This window comes from Equus przewalskii, chromosome X (assembly GCF_037783145.1).
Source record: "Equus przewalskii isolate Varuska chromosome X, EquPr2, whole genome shotgun sequence".
NCBI classification, from domain to species: domain Eukaryota; kingdom Metazoa; phylum Chordata; class Mammalia; order Perissodactyla; family Equidae; genus Equus; species Equus przewalskii.
This window is the reverse complement of record NC_091863.1, coordinates 742,501-758,978: the sequence shown is the minus strand read 5'-3', so window position 1 is coordinate 758,978 and position 16,478 is coordinate 742,501. Positions and strand designations below refer to the sequence as shown.

Below are 16,478 nucleotides of genomic sequence, written 5' to 3'. Positions count from 1 at the left end.
ACCCAACTGCTGTTGGGTGTCACGTATTTGGCCATACCCATCCCTCCAGGATGGGGACCCCTCCGTCGCCAACGGAGCGAAACGGAGGCCATCAACACACAAATCCCATAGTGAAATTGCTACTAAGCCAGTTTAACCCTGAGCCCACCCTTCACCGGGGACTTCAAGCAGCAGAAATCAGCGGATGTCTACACGCTGCATCGACAGAGGTCGACTTGGTCTCAGATTCTCATCAAGGTGGACGGTGGAGATGACGGCACCCGCCTGTTTCTCCTCCTTCGGCAGGGCCCACCCTGACCCAGGATGACCTCATCTTATCCCGGTTACATCTGCCAAGACCATATTTCCTAACAAGGCCACCGACACAGGGACCGAGGGTTAGAATGCACACATGTCTTTTTTGGGGGGGGGGGGACACAATTTAACCCACAACCGCATCCAAAATGGAGGATCGCAACAGGAGAGATACATGCATGGTACCCCAGAATGCCCAAGCTAACAAGACCTGGGCTCATCTTTGGGACCCAGGAGCGGGTCCCGTTCTGACCTCATGGTCCCTCAAGTCCACTTTCTTCAGTGACCCAGCATCCCCGGCTCCTCCTGCCCCACGTCTTAGAAGCAAAAGGAAAAGAAGAAAAGAGGGAAGACGATGAAGAGGAAACTGATGTGCGCCGAAAATGCCGATTTCCAGCCACGGGCCCAGCGACTTCGAGGCCCTAAATGCCGCAGGAGAAAACACTCGTACGTAAAAACGTGAGTCCCAGATAAGACCAACCGGCGCATGGCAGCGAACGCCAACAGCACACTCCGTGCTCGCGAGGTCCACGGTTGTTCACAGGAAGCCTCCTCTTTGCAAGATAACACGCTTAACAACAGGAACAGGAGGGGAACGACACAGGACGTGGCCAGCGTCACCGAAGGCCTCCTCTAGGATCAGGAGGAGGGGACACGGGAACCGACCGCCCCACAGAGATGCGTCAGGATCTGGCCTCTTCGGGGCCCCTCTGTGGGCCCCTTTCCCTCTTCCGTAAAAAGAAACAAAAATTTTATATTTTACAAGAGTTCCTCCGTTATTCATATTATTCTCATTATATTCTCTCTTTTCCTGATTTTAAAATCAATGAAACTGAAAACATCGTCGTGGCTCCCTGGGATTCTCATCGTGAACCCACGGCGCCGTGCGGAAGGCGCCGGATGGAGATGTTGGCCCTGGGTCAACCAGATGGCCACCCTCACACCCTCCTGGGCGTCCGCCAGGGGACTTCTCCAGGGAGGATTTCCTGCCCAGCCCTGGGGTCGTCCCTGCCTCTTCTGGTCCGGGCGACTCTCCCTTCAGCGGTGGAGTCCTAAAATGAGCCCAGGGACAGGAGTGTGTAGGCCATGGTACCGCAGGCCAAGCAAGAGCCATGGGAGATGTGCACGCCCGGACCCTCTGGAACCTGTGACCATGGAACCGTCTATGGCACAAGATACGTGGCAGACGTCATTAAGGTGATGAACCTTAAAACAGGGAGATGACCCCAGATTAACCTGGGGGGGGGGCGGTTTCACTCTAATCCCATGAGCCCTCAAAGGCAGAGAACTTAAGTGGCTGGGGCCAGAGGGACGTGGGAGAAAAGGAAGGCGGGGAGATTCCAGGGGTGGCATGGAGGGGACACCTCAGAGGACCACAGAGACGCCTCTAGGAGCTTCAGCCCTACAACCGCGAGGAACCAGATTCTACCCACCGCCTGGAGGAGCCTGGAAACAGCCTTTCCAAGATCACCCACTGGCCCCCCAAGAGGAGCCCAGGGGGCGGACATCTGCATGTTGACCCTGGCAGACCTCGAGCGGAAGGCCCAGCGGAGATCCCATTGGCAGTTCTCGCCCACAGAACGGTGAGGCCGTCTATTTGCGTTGTCTCGAGCCGCCGCATTTGGGGCGATTTATTACAGGTGCGATGGAGGCCAAACGCCTATGGGGTGGAGCATGGACCTTTTAATGAGGCCACAACCTCACATCCCATACACTAGGGGCGCTTGTGGGAAACCCTTTAGGGTGGGGACAGGGTGGTGGCTACTGTGACTCTGCCTGATGCTTTTTGCTGGGCGCATCTGGGCATACCTGGGACCATCTGGGCAAGCAGGGCAGCTTGGTACCCTGGTCATGCCGGGGATCCCGGGTGGGCTTCCTGGCCTCAGTTTCCCTATCTGGAAACCAGAGGATTGTAAAGGCAGAAGGACCCTTCCTAAAGCAGCCTTGGGTTGCACAAAGTAGGTCTGTATCCTGAGCCTCTCAGATCCACACGGGGGCCTGCGTGGAGGGGTGCAGCTTGCACGCTGAGGGATGCCCCTCCCAGTCAGGCCTGGTGGGTTCACTTCCTACGGAGGTAAGGGGACACGAGGGTCCAGGTGGGGTGTGCAGTGTGCAGGAGTGTGGGATCCTGGGTCCCAGAGGGGGGCAGTGGTCCTGCTGGGGTGGGGGTGGAGCTCCTCCATCTTGGAGCTTGGAGGGGTTTGGGGGTCTCTGCTGGAGTGTGTGAAGGGTGCTAGTCTAGATTCTGAGTGGGTCTATGAGGGTTGAGGGGGGGGTGTGTGTGAATGGGGGTCCAGGGTCTTGGTAGGTATCGAGGTCCATGTGGGGTCTGGTAGGTGTCTGGTGAGGTTCTGGTCAGGGATCTGCGGGGGGTGGTCTCACCGGGGAGTCTGGGTGGAGGTCGGTGGTCCCCGCAGGGGTCTGGATGGGGGCTGGTAGGGGTCCAGGCAGGAGTAGGGGGGGCGTGAGTTAGGGGGTCTCAGCCGTGATGTGGATGGGGGGAAGTGATTCCGCTCAGGGTCGGTCTCCCCAGTGGGAGGTTCAGGCTGGGGGTCCTCACGGGTGTCTGAGTGGGAGTACAGGGGTGAGGGTCCCCGTGTCCTCCGTGGGGACGTGGGTGAGGGTGCCCCCAGTGGTCTGGGTAAGGATTCTATAGCTCCAGTGGGGAGCAGGGTGGGGGTCTTTGGTCTGGGTGAGGCTCCTTGGTGCAAGTGGGGTGTCAGGGTAGGGGTCCTGGGGTCCAGGCGGGAGGGGGGTGTCTGGGTGGGGGTTCTGGGGTGTGGGCAGGGGGTCTGGGTTGGGGGTGCAGGTGGGGGGTCCTGAGGTCCGTGCCGGGGTCCTAGGATCTGAGTGGGGGGTCCGGGCGGGGGGGGGTTTCCCAGGGCTGGGTGGGGGTCGGTGGTCGGGGCGGGGGTCCTCCAGCTCGGGTGGGGGGGTCCCAGGACCTGGGTGGGGGGTCCACGGTCCGGGCAGGGGTCCGGGCGGGCTTCGCTGGCCGGAGCGGGGTCCGGGGGCGGGAGTCCGGGGCCGGGCGGGGTGGCGGGCGCGGGCGCGGAGGGCGGGCCGGCGCGGGCGCGTTTCCGCCGTCGTCCGGTGCCGGCGCCGAGTCCCGCGGGCGGCGCGGAAGCGGCGTCCGGGCAGCCATGTCGCCTTTGTCTGCGGCGCGGGCGGCCCTGCGGGTCTACGCGGCGGGCGCGGCGGTGGTCTTGGCGCAGCTGCTGCGCCGCTGCCGGGGGGGCTTCGTGGAGCCAGGTCAGTGCGCCGGGGGCGGGGGGGGCGCGCGCGGGGGGCTACGGGGCGGGGGGGCTACGGGCGGGGCGGGCCGGGCGGCGGCGGGGGGGGCAGCGGGGCCGGGGGCGCGCGCCTCGCTCCGCGGGGGTCCCCGGGTTGGGTTGGGTCGGGGGGCGGCGGGCTCCGGTGACCTTGACCCCGGGCAGCCGCGCCGTGCGCTCCCGGAAGGAGAGGCCGGGCCTGGCCGGGCCGCGCGCACGGGGCGGCGAGGTGGCGCGCGCCCCGCCGGCGCCTCCCCTCCCCGTCTGTCCCCTCCCCTCCGGCCCCCGGGCCTCCCGGCTGCCCTGGGCTGGGCTGGGGTCGCGCCCCGGGAAGCCCGCGTCCCCCGACCCCGCGTGATGGCCGGGGTCCCCGCGCCCCAGACCGCAGGGGTGTCCGCCCGCCGCTTGGGGTCGGCTGGCACCCGCGCCCCGCCCGGGAGGAGGGGCGCCCGCGGGAGCGCGCCCCGCCCGGAAGGTAGGCGGCCCCGGGGCGGACCGGGGGGGGGGTGGGGCGCAGGAGCCGGGGGGTGGGGGGGGGGGTCGCAGGAGCCGGCGCGGCCTGGCCCGGGGCGGGGGTGCGGGGTGCGGGGTGAGGGGCGCTTCCGCTCGGGGCCGCTCGATGCTCCGGCCCTCGCCGCGTCCTCCGACCTCCCGGGTCCAGCTTTGTGGTGTCAGGGCCCCTGCGCGCTCCTAGCAAGGATCCGGCCCCACCCCCCCCCCCCCCCCCCCCGCCCCAGTCCTGGCTTGCGCGCTGGCCTGGGGGCTGGGCTGGCCCCGTTTACAAGTTTAGGACTTAAACTTGCAAGCGTTTCTTTCCTCCCTGATTTACAGGAAATGATAAGAATCCTAACTCGAGGCTGTGTGAGCCCAAACGGGCGTTTTATTTTTAGGTGAAACAGGACTGTTTTCCCAGCGTATTCAGTGGGGGAGCCGGTGGCGCATCTTGGCTGCGTCCTGGGTGGGGTCTCCCCTGAGACTGGGGCGAGGCAAGGCAAGTCACACTATTATCGCGAACATATTTTGGAGTTCCTGCACTCCCCCTTGGAAAGGGGGTCCCTGGGCCCCGCCGACAGCCTGCAGCTCTGAGCAGGAGCAGCTATTTTTAAATGAGCCCCACTTTCCCAGACGGCCACCGCGGAAAGGAATGTCACAGTGCTCCGCCGAGCTGAGCTGTTCGTTTTCTGATAAACTGGATTTTGGTATTTTTCGACAGGGGACTATGGAGAGCAGCCCCACGTGGCGGAGGACCTGTAGCTTCTGGGCACCCACTGCCTTCCGCCTTTCACACAGGTCCGCTCACCTGCTCAGGTGCTCACAGCAGAGACACAATTGAAACTCAGCAACCCACCGAAATGCTTGTCTCGAAAACTGGTTTGCTTGCGGTGCATCAGGCCTGAGGCTGGCGCTGGTCTTTCCACTTGTCAATTAAAAAAAAAAAAAAAAAAATGTTAAAAGACAGCGATGGGTGAGGTCCGTGTGTCAGCGGAGGGAGGCCTGGTCCATGTGCCAGAAGAGGTAAAGATTTTCAGGTAAAGATTAACTTGACTCGGTTGCCGTAAGCGAACCACGTTGTCTGTTGGGTTATAAATAACTTCAGATGGTGGCTCGGAACATTCCTTCCGTTTGTCTGCTGCTGGCCGGCCTCCCAGGTGGGGCGCATTGCCCTGCCTTTTAACCTCTTTTCCATTCCTTCCTAACTGGACTTAACTTTGGGGGGGGGGGGGGGAGGAGCTTTTGAACTTTGCCCTGGGCCTGGAGCTGAACAGTGACAAGGAGGACCCGTACCCATGTCACATTGGAAATAGCTGGGGGTTTTTCTTAGAACTTTGAAATGGAGTCTGCTCTTGTGCATTGTATCCAGAATGTGGAGATGGAATATGCTCGTGTGCATTGTATCCAGAGCATGGAGATGGAGTCTGCTCATGTGCATTGTATTCAGAATGTGGAGATTGAGTATGATCTTGGGTATTGTATCCAGAACGTGGAGATGGAGTATGCTCGTGTGCACTGTATCCAGAATGTGGAGGTTGAGTATGCTTTTGTACCTTGTATCCAGAGCATGGAGATTGAGTCTGCTCTTGTGTGCTGTATCCAGAACATGGAGATTGAGTATGATCTTGTATTTTGTATCCAGAACGCAGCCATGGAGTGTGCTCGTGTGCATTGTATCCAGAACGTAGCGATGGAGTGTGCTCGTGTGCATTGTATCCAGAACGTGGAGATGGAGTATGCTCGCTATGGCGTATGCTTGTGTGCATTGTATCCAAAACGTAGCGATGGAGTGTGCTCGTGTGCATTGTATCCAGAACGTGGAGATGGAGTGTGCTCGTGTGCATTGTATCCAGAACGTAGCCATGGAGTGTGCTCGTGTGCATTGTATCCAGAACGTAGCGATGGAGTGTGCTCGTGTGCATTGTATCCAGAGCGTGGAGATGGAGTATGACCTTCTTAGAGTGTGTCCAGAATGTCTATACCGAGTATGATCTTGTAGATCGTATCTAGAACGTGGAGACTGAGTATGCTCTTTCACGCTCTATACTGAGTCTGCTCTTGTGCATTGTATCCAGAAGAATCCGTGTGGCAGGCATGGTGGGTGACTTCATTTCGATTGCCTGCAGAGAAGGACGAAGGTGCTAAGCTCTCTGAACGCCGTGTTTTCTCAAGGTGCCGTGTCTGCAAACAAGATCATTACCAAGTCGCGATCCATGTCTGTCGGTCCTGCCTTTGCAGAGACGGTTTATAAGCCAATCAAGCGTAGTTCCTGTAAGACACTCTAATCTCCAGCTTCCTCTCCTGATCTTAAGGCCGTAGCCACCTGGCTGTCTGTCAGAGTTTTAAGCACATGCTATAATTAACGCGTTTAAGACCCTGGTGTGACGTCAAAACTCAAACGTTGGCCTCAAACCTGCTGACAGTTGCTGTGCCGCATAAAAAAAGTCCCCACGGGCCTCTGTTCACAAAGGGCTTGTCGATTAGGAGTGAAAGGTCTCTGAGGCATCGGTGAATTTTTGAAAAGGAGAGAAGATCGCCGAGCTGTGTTTTAAGAGGGCAGCCCTGACACAGCTTCTGTTGTAGACATGAGGCCAGGCTTTCTGGGATGGCAAACGGACTTGGACATGCTGTCCCGGTGGACTGAATATCCACCCCAAAATATGTCAGCCGGCCCACTGACAAAGCTATTTTAGGAGGGATCCTCATTTTCAAACTAGAGGGTTTTCAAAAACCGCCGGAGACAAGGTTCCTTCTTGCTGGTTTTGCATCCGTGTGAGCCGATGGGGACGGTGGCCACGGGGAGATGAGACGACAGTTTTCAAACTTCATAATCTTAGGGTCTCTTTACTCTCAAAAAATGAGGGCCCCCGAAGAGCTTTTCTTTATGTGGCTTTTGCTACTATTAGGAATTAAAAGAAATTAAATTAAATTAAATTAAGAAATTAAATTAAATTAAAACATGTTTAACAATGTATTTAAAATAACAATCGCAAGCCAATGGCCTGTCATTACAGTAACATTTTCTTTTTTTTCCCCCAACGAAAAATAACTATATTCTCCCCCCAAAAAACCCAAAATATATGTCAGGGAGACGGGTGGCCTTGTTCTCATTTTTTTTTTTTTGCATTCAGTCTCTTGACTTCCCGGAGGAGTAGGACGACCTGATAGGATTGTGTCGCTCAAGGAGCACTGAACCAGCTCGTATTCCAGAGCCCGGGTTTCGGGTCGTGGGGTTCTTTTCACTCGTCCCTTGACTGCCTTCTCCGTGTCTGGGTATCCCATTCTGACTTGGCTGCACAAGGCTCAGCTTTGGGCTTTCCTCTTCCAGCATCCGGGGCTCCAGGGTCCCCGGGTTGGTGGCCGCCTCCCTCCCGTCTCTGCCTCTGTCCTCACGGGGCTGCTCCTCTGCGTCTGCGTCTCCTCGTCTGTCTCTGATGAGGACGCTGTCCTTGCATTCAGGGCTGCCTCCTCCAGGAAGCCCTCCTCTCCAGCCTTGATTCAGGGCCGCCTCCTCCAGGAAGCCCTCCTCTCCATCCTTGGATTTAGGGCCGCCTCCTCCAGGAAGCCCTCCTCTCCATCCTTGGATTTAGGGCCGCCTCCTCCAGGAAGCCCTCCTCTCCAGCCTTGATTCAGGGCCACCTCCTCCAGGATGCCCTCCTCTCCATCCTTGATTCAGGGCCGCCTCCTCCAGGAAGCCCTCCTGTCCATCCTTGATTCAGGGCCACCTCCTCCAGGAAGCCCTCCTGTCCATCCTTGATTCAGGGCCGCCTCCTCCAGGAAGCCCTCCTGTCCATCCTGGATTCAGGGCCACCTCCTCCAGGAAGCCCTCCTGTCCATCCTGGATTCAGGGTCACCTCCTCCAGGAAGCCCTCCTGTCCATCCTGGATTCAGGGCCACCTCCTCCAGGAAGCCCTCCTGTTGATCCTTGATTCAGGGCCGCCTCCTCCAGGAAGCCCTCCTCTCCATCCTTCCCTTCATCACACCTGCAAAGACCCTGTTTCCAAATGAGGCGCCATCCTCAGGTTCTGGGTGGACGTAAATTTGGGGGGGACCCTCTTCAACCCACTATACTCATCATTGAGATTTGGCCCTGAACACATTCCCAACACTTAGAAAATTGCTGGTTGGGGCTGTTTGCCATTGAACCCCCCGAGTGCCCTACGGCAGGCTTGCACATGTAACAAACAGCTTTTAAGGAAACCCAGCTGCCCTTTGGGCACGCGGTCTTGATTGGTGGCTCCAAGGGGGTCTGGGGGTGTGGGCGTTTGGCTACCATGGGAACCCTGGGGGCTGTCTCCCAGGTCCTCAGTAGCTTCTGGCGAGAGCCCGATGATGCTTGCACCTGTGCACAGCAAATCTGTATTTCTGTGCCCACGTGGCGTGAGTGCCCCCGGTCGGCATTTCGAGAAGTTCCAGGGATCCAGAAATCCGTTATAGCCCCAATATGGTTACCCGTCACAGATGCTGTGATAAAAATAGAGCCCGCCACATTCAAAAAGGTGTCATTTAAAAACATAAAATTTGGGGGCCGGCCCCGTGGCCGAGTGGTTGAGTTTGCGCGCTCTGCTTCGGCGGCCCAGGGTTTCGCTGGTTCGGATCCTGGGCACGGACACGGCACCGCTCATCAGGCCATGCTGAGGCGGCGTCCCACATAGCACAACCAGAAGGACCCACAACTAGAATATACAACGATGTACTGGGGGGCTTTGGGGAGAAGAAAAAGAAGAAGAAGAAAAAAAAAAAAGAAGAAGATTGGCAACAGATGTCAGCTCAGGGCCAATCTTTAAGGAAAAAAAAAAAATTGAAAAAAGTTTTCATACCTCTTAGCCAACCCGAAGACCGCTAGGGCCCCATTGAGACCCTGTTTTCGTTTCTTTGATGCCCTTGCGCGACCTCGGGTGGCGCGTGACACCCGTCCTTGCTTACCCTGGCGTTTAAGGCGGTGGTGGTGGGTCTTCTTGGCCCGGCGGGGCGAACCCAGGTGCATATGCTCTGGAATCCAGCAAACAGTTTCCCAGAGAACGACCTCCCCCCCCTCCCCCCCACCCGGTGGGTGGCGGGTTGGTGGACTTCCCAGCACAGTCTATAGGAAAGAATTGAGAGGAGGAAAGCGCTCTAAGGAGGACCAAGAAATTCCAAGAGCTGCGTGGCATGTGTTTTCGGAGGCGCAGAATCGCCGCGGCCGCGTGGGACTGGCCTTGGACGGATGCGCGCGCGCGCGCCTGCGCACTGCGCAAAGCGCGCACGAGGACGGGCTGCGCGTGCGCTGCAGAGCGGAGCCGCCGGGGGTCCCCCGTGCCCGGGTCGCATCTCACGCTGTGTTTGTCTCGCTGCTTCCCGGCAGGTGCACACGAGTGAGCGGAGGCCCCCGCAGGCAGGCCCCGGCCCCGGCCCCGGCCCCGGCCCCGGCGGCGCCATGGAGAGCAAAGGGCTGGACAGCTCGCAGACGGACCTCAAGCTGGTGGCCCACCCGCGCGCCAAGAGCAAGGTGTGGAAGTACTTCGGCTTCGACACCAACGCGGAGGGATGCATCTTGCAGTGGAAGAAGATTTACTGCCGCATCTGCATGGCGCAGATCGCTTACTCCGGCAACACCTCCAACCTGTCGTACCACCTGGAGAAGAATCACCCGGATGAGTTCTGCGAGTTCGTCAAGAGCAACACGGAGCAGATGCGCGAGGCCTTCGCCACCGCCTTCTCCAAGCTGAAACCCGAGGCCTCGCAGCCCAGCCCGCAGGACCCGCTGGCCGCCAAGGCCGCCCACGGCCACGAGAGCAAGAAGCAGCAGGAGCTGACGGCCGCTGTCCTCGGCCTCATCTGCGAGGGCCTCTACCCCGCCTCCATCGTGGACGAGCCCACCTTCAAGGTGCTGCTCAAGACGGCCGACCCCCGCTACGAGCTGCCCAGCCGCAAGTTCTTCTGCAGCAAGGCCATTCCGGAGAGATACGGCGCCGTGCGCGAGGCGGTGCTGAAGGAGCTCAGCGAGGCGTCCTGGTGCGGCATCTCCACCGACCTGTGGCGCAGCGACAACCAGAACCGCTCCTATGTCACGCTGGCTGCCCACTTCCTGGGCGCGGGGTCCCCCAGCAACTGCCTGGCTGTGGGGTCCCGCTGCCTCAAGACGTTCGAGGTGCCGGAGGAGAACGCGGCCGAGACCATCACCCGGGTCCTCTATGAGGCCTTCATCGAGTGGGGCATCAGCAACAAGGTGTTCGGGGCCACCACCGACTGCGCAAAGGACATCGTGAAGGCGTGCTCGCTGCTGGACATCTCGGTGCAGATGCCCTGCCTGGGTCACACGTTCAACGCCGGCATCCAGCAGGCCTTCCGGCTGCCCAAGCTGGGCGGGCTGCTGACCCGCTGTCGCCGGCTGGTGGAGTACTTCCAGCAGTCGACGGTGGCCATGTACATGCTGTACGAAAAGCAGAAGCAGCAGAACGTGGCCCACTGCATGCTGGTCAGCAACCGCGTGGCCTGGTGGGGCAGCACCCTGGCCATGCTGCAGAGGCTGAAGGACCAGCAGTTCGTTATCGCCGCCGTGCTGGTGGAAGACAGCAACAACCACCACCTCATGCTGGAAGCCACCGAGTGGGCCACCATCGAGGGGCTGGTGGACCTCCTGCAGCCCTTCAAGCAGGTGGCCGACATGCTGTCCGCCTCCAAGTACCCGACCATCAGCATGGTGAAGCCCCTGTTGCACATGCTGCTCAACACCACGCTCAACATCAAGGAGACGGACTCCAAGGAGATCAGCATGGCCAAGGAGGTCATCGCCAAGGAGATCTCCAAGACGTACCAGGAGACGCCCGAGATCGACATGTTCCTCAACGTCGCCACCTTCCTGGACCCCCGCTACAAGAGGCTGCCCTTCCTGTCCGCCTTCGAGAGGCAGCAGGTGGAGAACCGGGTGGTGGAGGAAGCCAAGGGCCTGCTGGACAAGATCAAGGACGGCAGCTACCGGCCGCCCGAGGACAAGCTCTACGCGCCGCCGCCGCCGCCACCTCCCGATGAGCCCCCCGTGAAGAAGCTGGCGCTGGGGTCCCCGCCCGCGCCCTCCAGCGTCATCAACAACATGCTGGCGGAGATCTTCTGCCAGACCGGCGGCGTGGAGGACCAGGAGGAGTGGCACGCCCAGGTGGTGGAGGAGCTCAGCAACTTCAAGTCGCAGAAGGTGCTGGGCCTCAACGAGGACCCCCTCAAGTGGTGGTCCGACCGCCTGGCGCTCTTCCCCATGCTGCCCAAGGTCCTGCAGAAGTACTGGTGCGTGGCGGCCACCCGCGTCTTCCCCGAACGCCTCTTCGGCTCCTCGGCCAACGTGGTCAGCGCCAAGAGGAACCGGCTGGCTCCCGCGCACGTGGACGAGCAGGTCTTCCTGTACGAGAACTCCCGCGGCGGTGGCGACGCGGAGCCCGAGGACGAGGACGAGGGCGAGTGGGGCCTGGACCACGAGCAGGTGTTTCCCCTGGGGGACGCCGTCCACGGCGGCTTCTTCGGGATCAGGGATGGTGGCTTCGTGTAGCGGGTCACGCCGCGGCGGCCCCGCTTGGATGCCTGGCTGTAGAGACGCACCCCCACGGATGGTCGTGCCGGCCCGCAACCCGGGGACGCGAGAAGAAGAAGGGAGGCGACACCGCTTTGGGTGTCCGCAAGCCGGCGATGCCATCGTTGCCTCTAGGAGTCCCTGTGCATCCCGGCCGGGGGGTGGAGGCCTTGTTGGCCACCCGTGCATTGCAAATACTCCATGTTTGCAATCCCGCTTCCTCCCCACAAGAAGAGCCAGGAGGGACGTTTCGCCTCCCAGGTCGTTAATTCCAACCCGCACCACGGATGTTCTCCGCCGGAGGGTTTGGCGTCGACGGGAGAGAAAGCCAGACTGACGGGGAGACCAGGATGACACCCTGACGTTTTCCGTTCCAGCGGGAACCTTGCCTCTGGGAAGCGGGGCGGGAGACGTTCTGGAGCCAGAAGGCCCTGTTTCGAAGAGAGACGCGTTTTCCGTGGGGCGGAAAATGTGCAAAGGGGAGCATCCGATGGGAGCACTTTTGAAAAAAGCAGAAAGGAGGTGCTGAATGGGTTATAAGCTCCGTTCTCCCCTTGTCGGAATTCACTTGGGTGGCCTGGTCCTTGCAAGCCCGGTCTGTCTTTGGCGTCAGATGCTTCACCGGTGAATTCCCCCAGAATCATTTTCCTTGGGGGTGACGGTGAGGCCCCTCCTGGGAGGCGCCCCTTTGAAATACGGGGAACCCTAAGGTGCCCCCGGAGATGCAGTTGTGGGTATGGAAGAGGACCCTCTGATTCTTTTAAACTCCACACCGCGGGAGCCATCGATTTTAAAAATTTACCACCGATGGTTTCCCTCCGGAGGTCATCGTCGCCGGCTTTGGCTGTTTCCGAGAGACAGGAAGGCAGCTCCCAACACTTAGAAATTACTTTTTTTAAAATTTTCCCCCACTAACCGCCTTTCAAGAGGCACAGCTTGCATCTTTGATCCCTACGTGATGGCGCCCCGAGGTTGGGGGATGGGATGTCAGGAGGCGAGTGGTTCCAGATGGCACGTCCCAGCCTGTTGGCGATATTCCGCCTGGATGCCCCCTCCAGCCCCCGACCCCTGACCCCCGACCCCTGACCCCTGATCAAATCCCAGAGGCCGTCGGAGCGAATTTCTTGTGCTAATGGCTGGTGACTTTTGCGGCTTCCGAAATTTTGATGTCACCAGCCGTGTATGTTCTTAGGAAAGACAGCCGCTCAAGCTGGTTTTTCTCTTTGAAGGAAAGCAATTGGGTGGCTGAGCCAAGACCCTCAGCTCTGAGTGTTTCCAGAAAACGGCAGCGAGACGGGGCCAGTGCCCCGGCTTTATGGCTCGTCCCCACTCTGCTCCCGGGTTGGAAAAAACAAGCAGCTCAGAGATGCAGGGCCCACCTCCGTGGGGTTCATTTTCTGGTGGTCCCATCAGCCCCCTTCCCCGTTTCCGGAAATCCCTGTCTTTCTTGTAACCCGTTATGCAAACGCGTGTGGCTCCCGCCAGCTGCCTCACCGCATTTCTTGTCTTTTTTTTCTTTTTTTCCCCCCCAGCCCTTGTGGCCACCCCTCCCCGTGGGTTGAGCTTTTATTTAATGCTATGGAATTGGAGTCCTGTTCAATAAACCAGAGAAATCAATAACGGTCCGAATTGATGGGTGTGACGTGTGTCAATCATGCTCGCCGTTTGAACCACTCTGCAACCACGAGGGAGCTGTTTTCGTTTCGGGTTTTCCGGGCCCCCCCGAGGATGAGCCCGCTGTGCTTTTTTTCCTTGGGTCCTTGCAATGGATAAAGGGTACGACGCACTTCTGGACGTTTTTGCACCCAAATGTCCACGTGGGGAAAGGTCTAGCTGGTGGAACGACGTCTGGGAGCAGAAATACTGCATTTTGCTTTTCCGTTGGGCGTCGGGACGAGGCAAATGGTTTTATGAACTGGGCCTTTTTGGGCCGTGAGCGTGGACCGTTTCCTCCCAAAGCCACTCCCTCGCTGTTACCGAGTTCTCTTATCTCCGTCTGCCCGGCGTCCTGTCCTGCTTCCTCGAAACCGCCGGTCTGCGTTTATCCGATGCTTCCTTCTTGCTGCAAAGTCATAATCTGGCGCCGTGGGTGTGTTCTCTGCCTCGTCTGCGGAAGTTCCTTATTTTAACTATTTTCAGAGCAAGTGGACTGGGGACAGGCGCTCGAGGGAATGATCCATCGAGGTTTTGTTTTTTTTTTAACTTTTGATTGAGACGATGATAGTTTACAACCTTGTGAAATGTCAGTTGTACATTATTGTGTCAGTCGTGTTGTAGCTACAGCCCTTCGACCTTTGTGCCCACCCCCCCTTTGCCCTGGTAGCCACTAATCTGTTCTCTTTGTCCACATTTTTAACTTCCTCATATGAGTGGAGTCATACAGAGATTGTCCTTCTCTATCTGGCTTATTTCGCTGAACATAATTCCCTCGAGGTCCATCCATGTTGCAAACGGGACGATTTTGTTCTTTTTCATGGCTGAGTAGTACTCCATTGTATTTATACACCATCTTTATCCAATCATCTGTTGATGGGCACTTAGGTTGCTTCCACGTCTTGGCTATTGTAAATAATGCTGCAATGAACATTGGGGTGCATAGGACTTTTGGAATTGCTGATTTCAAGCTCTTTGGATAGATACCCAGTAGTGGGATGGCTGGGTCGTATGGTAGTTCTATTTTTAATTTTTTGAGAAATCCCCATACTGTTTTCCATAGTGGCTGCACCAGGTTGCATTCCCACCAGCAGTGTATGAGGGTTCCTTTTTCTCCACAACCTCTCCAACATTTGTTGCTATTAGTTTTAGATATTTTTGTCATTCTAACGGGTGTAAGGTGATATCTTAGTGTAGTTTTGATTTGCATTTCCCTGATGATCAGCGATGATGAGCATCTTTTCATGTGCCTATTGGCCATCCGTATATCTTCTTTGGAGAAATGTCTGTTCATGTCTCCAGCCCATTTTTTGATGGGGTTGTTTGATGTTTTGTTCTTGAGTTGCGAGAGTTCTTTATATATTATGGATATTAAGCCTTTGTCAGATATATGACTTGCAAATATTTTTTCCCAGTTAGTGGGTTGTTTTTTTGTTTCAATCCTGTTTTCATTTGTCTTGAAGGAGCTCTTTAGTCTGATGAAGTCCCATTTGTTTATTCTTTCTATTGTTTCCCTTCTCTGAGAAGGCATGGTGTCCGAAAAGATCCTTTTAATACTGATGTCAAAGAGTGTACTGCCTACGTTTTCTTCCAGAAGCCTTATGGTTTCAGGTCTCACCTTTAGATCTTTGATCCATTTTGAGTTTATTTTGGTGAATGGTAAAAAAGAATGGTCAATTTTCAATCTTTTGCATGTGGCTTTCCAGTTTTCCCAGCACCATTTGTTGAAAAGACTTTCTTTTCTCCATTGTATGCCCTCAGCTCCTTTGTCAAAGATAAGCTGTCCATAGATGTGTGGTTTTATTTCTGGGCTTTCAATTTTGTTCCATTGATCTGTCTGTCTGTTTTTGTACCAGTACCATGCTGTTTTGATTACTGTAGCTTTGTAGTGTGTTTTGAAGTCAGGGATTGTGATGCCTCCCGTTTTGTTCTTTTTTCTCAGGATTGCTTTAGAAATTTGGGGTCTTTTGTTGCCCCATATGAATTTTAGGATTCTTTGTTCCAATTCTGTAAAGAATGTCATTGGGATTCTGATTGGGATGACGTTGAACCTGTAGACTGCTTTAGGTAGAACGGACATTTTAACTATGTTTATTCTTCCAATCCACGTACATGGAATGTCTTTCCATCTCCTTATGTCGTCATCCAATTCTCTCAGAAAGGCCTTGTAATTCTCATTATATAGGTCCTTCACTTCCTTAGTTAAATTTACCCCGAGGTATTTTATTCTTTTTGTTGCGATTATGAGTGGTATTGTGTTCTTGAGTCCTTTTTCTGCTACTTCGTTATTAGAGTATAGAAATGCTACTGATTTACGTATGTTGATTTTATACCCTGCAACTTGGCTGTGGTTGTTGATTACTTCTAACAGTTTTCCAATGGATTCTTTGGGGTTTTCTATATATAAGATCCTGTCGTCTGCAAACAGCGAGAGTTTCACTTCTTCCCTCCCTATTTGGATTCCTTTTATTCCTTTTTCTTGCCTGATTGCTCTGGCCTGGACCTCCAGTACTACGTTAAATAAGAGTGCTGATAGAGGGCATCCTTGTCTCATTCCTGTTCTCAGAAGAGTGGCGTTCACTTTTTGCCCACTGAGTCTGATGTTGGCTGTGGGTTTGACATCTCTGGCCTTTATTATGTTGAGGTACTTTCCTTCTATCCCCATTTTATTGAGAGTTTTTTTTTTTTTTATCATAAATGGATGCTGTGATCCATGGAGGTTTTAAAGGTTTCTTTTTAGCACAGGGGCAAACAGCAGAGTGCCTGACCTCGGGACGTCCCAGTGGCCCCCAATTCTCCAGTGTGGCCCGGGGCGGGGGACGGGGAGGCCGGCCGCTGCCCCTCAAATCCTGGCCTTGCCAGCTTCTGCTTTTCTGCAAAGGGCTCTGTCGTATGTGGAGGAGCTCCAAACATTCGCTTATGTGAAACCTCATCAGACCTGTGCCTTTTTAACAGACTTTCACACGACCTTCATTTAAACACAGCAGCATTTCCTTATTCCTTCCTATTTCCCTTATTTGAGTCTTTCCTCTGGGAGTTATTTCCAGGGTTGGGGGGGGTCTCAGGCTTCGGTTCTTGGGGGCCATAGATATTCGGTCCTCTTTGATGTCATTTCCCATCGGAGCCAGGCACGTGGGGCAGGAACCAGCCAGCTTGCTCAGTAAGAGAGTAACTACTACTGGCCGCGTGGACGGTGGGATCCCATTGACGCTCTTCCGTGGGCGTGG

General features: G+C 56.5%; 2 protein-coding genes and 1 long non-coding RNA gene across 7 annotated transcripts in view; 2 read left to right on the top strand and 1 right to left on the bottom strand.

The window, feature by feature from the left end:
• Positions 1-378: 378 nt before the first annotated feature.
• LOC139081050 (uncharacterized) lies at positions 379-3,355 on the bottom strand. The gene is made up of 2 exons (XR_011536003.1): positions 3,240-3,355; positions 379-1,954 (listed from the first exon to the last, which is right to left on the bottom strand). It is a non-coding gene; the product is annotated as an uncharacterized lncRNA (long non-coding RNA).
• A 22-nt stretch (positions 3,356-3,377) lies between these two features.
• Positions 3,378-16,478, top strand: part of DHRSX (dehydrogenase/reductase X-linked) — a 136,280-nt gene continuing 123,179 nt past the window's right edge. For 2 of the 3 annotated variants that reach the window (XR_011536002.1, XR_011536001.1), the window contains exon 1: positions 3,416-3,546. Coding sequence is in view for 1 of the 3 variants with exons in the window: in XM_070604885.1 (XP_070460986.1) it covers positions 3,438-3,546 (109 nt within the window). In the remaining 2 variants the exon portion in view is untranslated. Of the gene's footprint in view, positions 3,547-16,478 lie in introns of all 3 variants that reach the window. The other variant, XM_070604885.1, reaches the window with a different exon arrangement.
• ZBED1 (zinc finger BED-type containing 1) lies at positions 3,383-13,227 on the top strand. 3 transcript variants are annotated; one of them, XM_070604881.1, is made up of 3 exons: positions 3,414-3,546; positions 4,780-5,095; positions 9,403-13,227. In XM_070604881.1, exon 3 carries the CDS (start codon positions 9,475-9,477, stop codon positions 11,575-11,577), a length of 2,103 nt encoding a protein of 700 aa, XP_070460982.1. In that variant the 5' UTR covers positions 3,414-3,546; positions 4,780-5,095; positions 9,403-9,474; the 3' UTR covers positions 11,578-13,227. The 3 variants fall into 3 exon arrangements, with proteins under 3 accessions (XP_070460980.1, XP_070460982.1, XP_070460981.1); XM_070604879.1 differs by lacking the exon at positions 4,780-5,095 and having other exon boundaries at positions 3,383-3,546; XM_070604880.1 differs by lacking the exons at positions 3,414-3,546; positions 4,780-5,095 and adding an exon at positions 4,019-4,041.

Bases quoted from the DNA above. Each gene is read 5' to 3' on its own strand.
- ZBED1 (XM_070604879.1), top strand. From the start codon at position 9,475: ATGGAGAGCAAAGGGCTGGACAGCTCGCAGACGGACCTCAAGCTGGTG.